The sequence below is a fragment of the Patiria miniata genome, unplaced genomic scaffold (genome assembly GCF_015706575.1).
Source record: "Patiria miniata isolate m_02_andy unplaced genomic scaffold, ASM1570657v1 HiC_scaffold_27, whole genome shotgun sequence".
Taxonomy (NCBI): domain Eukaryota; kingdom Metazoa; phylum Echinodermata; class Asteroidea; order Valvatida; family Asterinidae; genus Patiria; species Patiria miniata.
Window position 1 is genome coordinate 5,277,649 of NW_024037066.1, and position 9,313 is coordinate 5,286,961.

At 42.6% G+C, this 9,313-nt stretch overlaps 2 protein-coding genes across 2 annotated transcripts; one reads left to right on the top strand and one right to left on the bottom strand.

The window, feature by feature from the left end:
• Nucleotides 1-1,258: 1,258 nt before the first annotated feature.
• Nucleotides 1,259-3,236, bottom strand: LOC119734291 (histone H2A-like). The gene has a single exon (XM_038207710.1). The coding sequence runs from the start codon at nt 3,075-3,077 to the stop codon at nt 2,658-2,660; it is 420 nt and encodes a 139-aa protein (XP_038063638.1). The 5' UTR covers nt 3,078-3,236; the 3' UTR covers nt 1,259-2,657.
• A 4,170-nt stretch (nt 3,237-7,406) lies between these two features.
• Nucleotides 7,407-9,051, top strand: LOC119734574 (melanopsin-A-like). The gene has a single exon (XM_038208111.1). The coding sequence runs from the start codon at nt 7,954-7,956 to the stop codon at nt 9,049-9,051; it is 1,098 nt and encodes a 365-aa protein (XP_038064039.1). The 5' UTR covers nt 7,407-7,953.
• Nucleotides 9,052-9,313: the final 262 nt, after the last annotated feature.

Here is a 9,313-nt window from a genome sequence, read left to right on the forward strand (position 1 = left end):
GGTTGAGATTTTCAAATTAAATGTAGTTGATTTTTGAATCCGCCAGTGCTACTTACATTCGCGATTTTTTAGAGAAGAATTCTGCGTTTTTTTTTTTTTTTACAAGTTCGCTTGATTGATTGGGAAGTTGTCTTCGCGATAACCAATGCAGTATGATAGGTTCCCGCCGCACCGCGCACTGTATAAAGAATGCATGATTGAATCGCTGTAACCTGTGTATGCCGCGGTACAATTGCTGGTTGGTTAGACAAGTACAATGACAAGAAAACACCGATTTTTGCGAGGTCTATTGTATAAAAAGGAGCTACTATAAAAAAAAAAAGGAATATAGCATCACGCATGCAGTTGTACGGACAGCGTCCGCCAGTTTTTTGCTTGGGTCAGATAGTTTTTAAGTCCTAATTATTATATATCCAAATAATATTTTGTAAAAAAAGAAAAAATGGGGAGTTGATTTTTATTTTTTGTTAAAATCAGAATTTACAAAAATCAGTTACTTTATTATCATCATTCACGGGTTCACTCCCAATCACACACAACGGTCACACATTGAACTACGGACTACCCGTCACACTATTCCCAAATTCTTCCCAACCATGCCAACCCAATCCTCGAAACCACTCCTAAAACGGCCCGCGTACGAGTTGGCTCGCGTACGAGTTGGCTCGCGTACGAGTTGGCTCGCGTACGAGTTGGCTCGCGTACGAGTTGGCACGCGTACGAGTTGGTTCGCGTACGAGTTGACCTGTTTCCGTTTTATTACGCGCCAGGGCCGCCAGCGCAGCCTACGCCGCGGGGTCTACCCGATGTTCCCCAATACCTATATTCCCAGAGACCTATGTTCCCCGAAATCCTTGGGGGTTGGGGGGGGGGGTAGGTTTAGGGAACATAGGTATGCACCCCTAGTAACGAGTCACTTACTTTTGTGACTCGAGTCAAGTCCAGTCACTCAGTTCTAAGTGAGTCGAGTCGAGTCGCGTCGAGTCGAGTCCAGTCGAGTCCAGTTGAGTTCTGTCACGGTGTAGTGGGTGTTTTTATTTCGAACGTGTGGTTCGTGTTTTGTTTTATTTAGGACATACTGTATATGACTATTTTCTTGTTGGCTTTTTTCACGCCAAGGAGATTGAAGATGGTGATGGGTTTTATTCCGTTTATGTGACTATTAATTTTTTAAATTGCAACATGAGATGTGGATTTGTTTTGCCATGTAGGTGATGATTAGCCTATGGTTTTGTTTATCAAACGTCATTAAAACAACAAAATAACCAACATGAAAAAGTCATTACAGCTCGACAACAAAATAAATTTAGTAGACAATAACTATCATCTAAAACCAAAAGCATTGTTTAATGAATAAAGAAAATCTTTTTTTACATATGTTCCACACAAAATAAACATACATTAATGTTCGGATCATTGTGAGAAGCACGATCGCCCCCCAACACCCCCCCCCCCCAAAAAAACCCGCCATTTATATTGGTTTTAGTTCCAACCAGAAATGGCCAAAAGTAAATAATCCTTTGAAATTTGCTACATCGATCCAAGAAGGAAAACAAACTCTACTGAGGAGTATCAGACGAGAGACTGGAGAATGATAATTGACAAGTGACAGCCACTTGAATAAACTGTGTTGATTTTAGGTTATAACGTAGCGACAGAGACGAGGCGAATCCTCAGTGCCATCCATCCAAGGCTAACGCTATGAAGACGTTATCCAATCAACCCAGTAAAAATGGGGCTTTTACACTTGGAATCTTTAATTATAGCGAGGTTTTTTTGGTATTATTTCTTGTGTACTATAGACTACTCTAGTGTATAAAGCCTATGTTCTCCAATAAATTAAAGCTGTCAAAACGAGACAGGAGCAGACATTGGCGACGAAGGAGGAATGTTTTCCTTGGAAAGTGGGTGAGCCTTATTTATCAAAATTTTCATGACTCGTCTCATCTGGCTCATGTTTTAAATACATGTAAACACTTTAAACACTCATTTTTTTATTCAATAAACACTGGTTTTTATGTTGGTAAAATATAAACTGTACTATGTAGTCTGCGATATCCACAATATACCTTTACCATGCTGCCACCATTTCAGTCATGTTCCCTGTATCCAATAACAGTACTGAATGATATTTTGTTTGTGCAAAAAGGAACTAGACTATTTTCCTTCCAGCCTCGCTTTGGTTACGTTGATTGAATGGGAAAAATCAAGATGGCCGCAACATGATGGTCAGTACAGCAAAACATAAAGCTGTGGTGTTTTTTTTAACACTGATAATCAAAAGGAATTAACTTTATTCCTTTGCAAATGAGGTTTTCAATAACATCTTTTAAATTATCTATACCATAGCTAGATTCAAACATAATACAAAATGCATGACTTTTCTATTGTCGAAAGTATGTTGTGACGCAAGACGAATATGGATTCTAGCTCAACAGTTCTTGAACCAGGAAATTAATCAAGTAATCTCTTCTCAACGTCTTCTGTTCACTCGTAACAGAGGTCGGCAGCAACCCGTCGATACTTCTACATACCTTGGGAAAAATGTCTCACGACTCAGTTGTTCCCAAGCGCAGTTGTAGTCTTGTAGACCAGCTCTTCCGGTCAGAACCTCCAAAAGTCTGGGAGGAATTTGGCCAGGTATCCCCGATGAGTTATCAGTACTCCTGGCTCTGTGCTGCCAGGGCTTTGGCCGCCTTGTTGGCCTTGCTGGTGGCCGGTAGAAGAACGGACTGGATGTTGGGCAGCACCCCTCCCTGTGCGATGGTCACTCCGGACATCATCTTGTTCAACTCCTCGTCGTTCCGGATGGCCAGCTGCAAGTGACGGGGGTTGATTCGAGTCTTCTTGTTGTCCCGAGCTGCGTTGCCGGCCAACTCGAGGATCTCAGCTACCAGGTACTCCAGCACGGCCGCCATGTAGACGGGGGCCCCGGCCCCAATACGATCGCTGTACCGTCCCTTGCGCATGAACCGGTGGACCCGGCCCACGGGGAACTGCAGCCCTGCCCGGTTGGAGCGACTGCGTGGCTTGGCTCCCATGGCTTTGGCCTTGCCCCCTTTGCCTCTTCCAGTCATGACAATCCCAGCTCTTGGACCAAACTCCGGAAAGAAGTGCCAAATAATCACCTCAAAAGTAGTCAAAACCTGAGTGTCGGAGGGTTAGTCGTTGCTTTCCAATCTCAATTCCTACTTGCGTAGCATGCCCAAATCACAAATGACCCCAGTGCGTCGTTGTTGTTCGGTTTAAATACAGCGGTGTTAAGCGCCGTAACAAAAATTCCCAGGTGTTTCATTGAACAATTGCAGTCTGGTATTTCTTTATTGTTGGAACGCTCCCAACGAGGCAAGAACAGGACACAAGAGTTCCATAAGGCCATGTCTGATTGGCTAAACATAGTTTTTCCACTACCTGAACATTTTTCAAATTTTGTTGAAAAATACTTTGAAATATTCTTGACTCTCCATAAATTTTGTACACAGCCGCTGAGATGGCGTCTGGACATTCTTTTCGTTCTTTCTTGGTTGTTCTTCATTTAAAGGGCCCATGAAGTGAATATTTCTTAGGAACATATTTTGTGCAACTTTTTACTTCTCTTAAATGTATGTAAACTAATCGACATCCTTTTTGGATAATTTTATTGAAAAGTGCACCTTTTTAAAAATTTATTTTTCCATACTTTTCCGGATAACTGAGGGCCCTGTTCATTTAAGGTGTTTTCTGTTCAAATTCTGAACCCCAAAATTTGCTCATTTAAAACATTTGTTAAAAAAATTTACTGATTGGCTTACTGCCATGTATGACACCAAGGTATCACTAAAGAAAAGAAAGTTTACGACAGCGAAATATCCCAAATTCTGGCAACTTTTTGTACTGGAACTAGTTGTAACATTGAGGTTTCTGCCTGAAATGACATCACACTTTTGCTCATGAAATATAGAATTTTGCATTAACATAAAACCCAAAAGGGCACCAACATACCCTTGAATCTGCAAAATGAAAATTGAAAATAAGGTTAAATTGGACACAAAGGTGCATTTTCATGGATTGAATTAAAATAAATTACATTGCATGGGCCCTTTAAGTTTTCTAGAACTTGGGGCCATCACTGTAAATAATAATAAGGTTGAGAAATAGCGGTGACATTTGGCATAACCTATTTTTTTTCTTTTTAGGCTCTCGTCCTTGGCAAATATAATGCAATTAATTAACAAGCCACACGACCTGCTTGGAAACAAATCAATCGACCAGCACACAGCAAAGAACGCTTCAGCAATCTCGTGAATTGAAGTGTAATTTTAAAAAAATAGTAAACGAGATAACGAAACCAGACAAACACACACGTCGTTTGTATAAAGACTAGCATTTGTTTCTACTGCTAACTTTAACCCTAAAAGGGCCGGGTTATTTTGACCATCTCTCAGCCGGGGGGGGGGGGGGATTTCGGCCCCCCCCCTAAGATCTTGGCCATCGAGTGACGGAAAATTTTGAAACTCGGTACATGCATAGGGCAACTCATCATGAACATACCCAAGACATTTCATGGCTATAAGTCAAAGGGTTTTGGAATTATGGCTAATTAATTATTCATATTATGTACGAATGGTAATTCTGCTCTATGTACACGACGTATATGGGAAAATTCAGTTTTCACGGCGCGTAGAGCCGGAAATTTTTTAGGGTTAAAGCATTTTGCTTGTACCTGTATGAATAAAAATGAAGCATATGCTTTTATTGGAAAGCATTTGGTAAAAAACTAAAAGTGTTTAGTTTTACTTTTGTAGATTTGGCTGTACTATTAGCATTTGCTTCGTTTGGTATACACAAAGGAGTAAATGATTGGGACTAGTCATCTTCCAAAATGGAGGAAAAACAATATCGCAAATTACACCATTTTGGAGACACTTGAGCGTAGGAGATGTACCTTTGGGAGACATAAGGAGCTCCAGAATGCCTCAGCTCCTACTTGGCAACATTTTAAGAAATTCAGCTCCTATTTACAATTCAGCTCCTATTTAGAGGGTTTTCCCACAGGAAAGCGCACATGTAAACAAAGCGTGACGTCATTATGTCTGAGGTCTACGGATGCTCTGTGCACATGTAGGTGAAACTCTATCGTTATAAACCATTCAGCTGTGCAATCAACCACAAGTATATGAAGCTTTTACTACCAACTAGCAAAATAATGCGGAACAGTAAAAGAAGCTTTTATTCATACGAATTCAATCGCTGTTTTTCCTTAATGCTTTTACTTTAAAGTAATTGCGTTTGCTGTTTGTTTAAACTTCCTAGCATTTGCTAGTTTGTATACGTACGACCCCACTTTTACACAATGTACGACCAATGATTGTGTGGTCAAAAGAGAAAGACAATCAAGAGAAAGACAAATTTAATCAATGATAAAAACATGTTTTTTATTGCCATAGTTTACAACATTACCAAAATGGCTCGCCTTTAGCGGGAATTGTTTTCAGACAAAACAGAGTTTCTGCCTTTTCCCCATTCGATCATGCATCATGATTGCACCGCTGTTTTGAAGAAAAATAGAATGTAGGACTTAAATGTCAGCCAAATCGAGCGTTGTCGTGAAGATGTGGCGGAAATGCGCCGATGTTGCAATATGCAATTTTGTGACTTACATTTTGGCCGCCCTTGAATTTTCAGCTATTCAGCTTGTTATATTTGTGCTCGGTGTTTTTTTTCAGGGAGGTCTTCTCTTTTTTTGTTCATGCGCACCAAACGCGCCTTTAGCTTTCGAGGACTGTCTCATTTTGATGTCGGTATTTTAGGAAGTACGTACATCGATCCACCGCGACCTTTCTTGAAAAAATTTAAAGGTCTCCGTGGATCGATATACCTTCCTAAGACCGATGTCAAAGCTTTCTTGTCACTGATAATATCAAATTGGTCACTTTGATGTGGACCGTGTGATGTTTTTTCTCCTGCGCTTGCAAATCGCAGTTTCATCGAAATAAACAGATAGAGCGATAAAAACTGATCAAAAAGGGGAAGATTATTAAATATGCACTGTAAATGGCGGTGTAGTTTCATTGAGCCAAATTTGTTGAGGACGTCACCAAAAGGGTGGGCGGGGACCAGGGCATGGATTGGAGGCGGACCCGTTTCGTTGGACTAACATTATTAATTAGTAGCAGAACTGGAATTCCCATCAAATGCTCTAATTTTTTTTTTGTCCACTTAAACTGAAGTCGGTGGATGTCCACTGTAAAGCAGCACAAATGTACGACCTTTTTTTCAAGGCACACAAGGTTACAGCCTAGAAAATCGGGTCAAATCGTGTAAATGGCTATTTTTACTACAGGAAAACTAGGTGTCCGCGTAAAATTATACAAACAACTGATAAAAGTCAAAAGGTTAAAAAATACCGAAAACAAAATACATTATCCAACCTCTCTTGTTTAATTCCCACTTCGAAGTTGAGACTCCCATCTTTGCAAATTGCTTCTGTCGACAACGTGGGTGTCAGCTTTTATATTAGAGAGTGACGATACGTTTCTTTTAAAGATTAAATTCCATCCGAATTGAGGAATTTAAAAAATTGCTTTGGGAAGTTGAATTCTAATTTGTTTGAGTTCTTTGGGTTTCCTGTATGATTTGATATGAATGTTCGAGCGATTTGAATAACAGTTATTACAGCCTCCTATCCTCGCAGCAAGTGCGGTGCGTGCCATTTGTAAATTATTCATTTTTTTGTAATCTCTTTTGAGAAGGGTGACTGGTTTTTCATTCGACATAAAACGACCGTTTGAACAAACCAAGTTTGTCCTTAGAGCCCTCATTGCAATTACATGTGCAAATTTCCGCAACTGTCGAGATCTCGGGGGAAAAATGCTGGAATTCTATATGTACAATGTAAACAACCAATGCCTGCCTATCTCCATACAGCTAATTGTGTTGTCCCACCTACTCTCGCTGGTGGGCAATAAGGTTTTTTTCTGCAACCAAGAATAGTCACGAACCATAATAAGCATGCGTTAATACACCGGACATGATGACGTCACGCTTTGTTTACACGTAGGTCATGATGACGTCACGCTTTGTTTACACGTAGGCTTTCTTATTGGAGCTTGGTGCTTCTGGTCTCCACGTGGCTCCCATAAGAAATGCCCATTATGTAAACAAGGCGGGGCGTCATGCATTGTGTCTCATGTCTCTCGACAACGGATTTTGCGCTTAGATTTTCGCTCCAAATCTGTAAAACTTATCAAGTTAACTTAAACCACGTGATATGTTATTTCAGTCACGTGATTTTTTTTACGCATGCGTATTATGGTAAGTGTTATACGTTGTTGCAGAAGAAAAAAATACTGACCGTGATATGCGCAAACGCGCCATCTTATTGGTGTGTGTAATCGAAAGTGAAGGACTCTTTCTTCGTGATGACGTTGACGTACGGTCGCTTGCTCCGTATACGGGGAAAACATTACTCGCTGTATTTACCTGCCTGTCGACTGCGCCACAGTTACATTTTTAGGATGTCGCTCTATTGCATGAGTTTGTCCTCTTGTTCAATTGTTCAATTTCACGGGAGGAGAGAAGTGCCTCAAAATGTGTACAGCGGGGTTATACATTAACTTGAGTGGACAATCTCTTCTTGCGAATGCGTCTCAATCATATTGGCTTCTATACCCCTGAGTGTCTCGCTTGTCTCGAAGCAAACAAACCAGACAAATTTCAAGACTTGGAGCCTAATCTAAGCGTTTTGTGGTGTTTATCCAAGTCCAAGCGATTGATGGTACGCATACATCGCTTTTTCCGGCGGAACGAGGAATTAAGGCAGAGCCAAGTTGCAGTGATGGATAAGGTTGAGTGTTTGAGTGCATTCTGTCTCGAGATTTAGGAGAGGAAGGATTTTGTTATTGGAATCTGGTAGCTTGAAAAGATTCTGACCATTCTGTGGCCTGTTTGGAGTTCGCCATTCCAAAGGACACCATGTGGAATTTCTCGGACTTTGAAAATGAGACATCGCAGCGGGATGATGAGGACCTGTATGCCGTGTCGGACGGCGTGCGCATCATGCAAGCCACGGCCATCGCCTTTTTGGGAATTACGGGTGCGATCGGTAACTTCTTGGTCATACTGTCCATCGCGACCACTCCGGATCTCCGTACACTGCACAACGCTTTTGTGCTGAACCTGAGCGTGTCGGACTTTCTGCTGTCCGCCGTGACCTGCCCGTTAAATTTTGCGAGTGTACTGCTCGACCGTTGGCCTTTAGGTTCGGTCGCCTGCCGGCTCTGCGTCCAGATCTCCCTGGCCCTGATGGGCGTGTCGCTGCTGACTCTGGCCGCGGTTGCCTCCAACCGCTACTTCCTCATCTCCAAACCCCGCACCGTCTACGAGCGGTTCTGCGGCCGGAGGAAAGTCCTGGCCAACATTGTCTTCATGTGGCTGCAGGCTGTCATCATCGGCTTTGTCGTGGCCGAGTTTGTCGCCCGCGTGAAGACCGACTTCAACCCCCTCTTCGGCACCTGCGCCTTAGACCCGTTCCACCCAAGCACCTGGGTCTTCATCACCGTGCTGATCGTGCTGGTGATTTTCACCTCCCTGGTCGTGATCCCCCTGCAGTACTTTCTCATGTTCCGCACCATACGGGCCAGCAAGAGGCGAGTGCGGGGCGTCGTGGGTTCAACCGCCGTCTCGACAGCGGTTTCCTCCGGTACCAATGACGCCCTGGCGTCGGTCGCCTCCCAGGGGGCAGTCGACCCCGACACCGCATCAGTGCAACCGAGCATCCACAAGCATCGCCCGAGAAGAAATATCACCTTCAGCAAGGAAGAGATCAGACTCGTCAAGATGTCTTTCTTCGTCACTCTCCTCTTCGTCGTCTGCTGGCTGCCTCAGTCTCTCACCTACGTCCTCGGCCCGACATACCCGGTGCTGTTCCGGGCGGCCAGGTTCGAGTTTTCCCTGCTTCTCCTGGGCCCCGCTGGGAATCCATTCATCTACGCGTGGATGAATACCAACATGAGACGAGCTTGCTTGAGGCTCATCAAATGCCAAAAATGTAGAGGATTGGCTCTCCACTAAGGAAACCATGATTCGTAACTCGTATGCGAATTGTCACATTTAACGCCCGCAGCTGCATAAGTTCTACAATTATTCAAAATGTTCGCAATGCTATACATGTGTAGTTGGATAAGTCCTCATTATGCAGTAAAATTATATAAAAACTAAAATTCTCACGTTTGAACAACATCAACGACTTTGCCCTGGCATTTATGTTTCAGATCATCAGGGCCTACAATCTCCTATTTCCAATGAGTATAAATACTCACTCTACTGGAGAGAA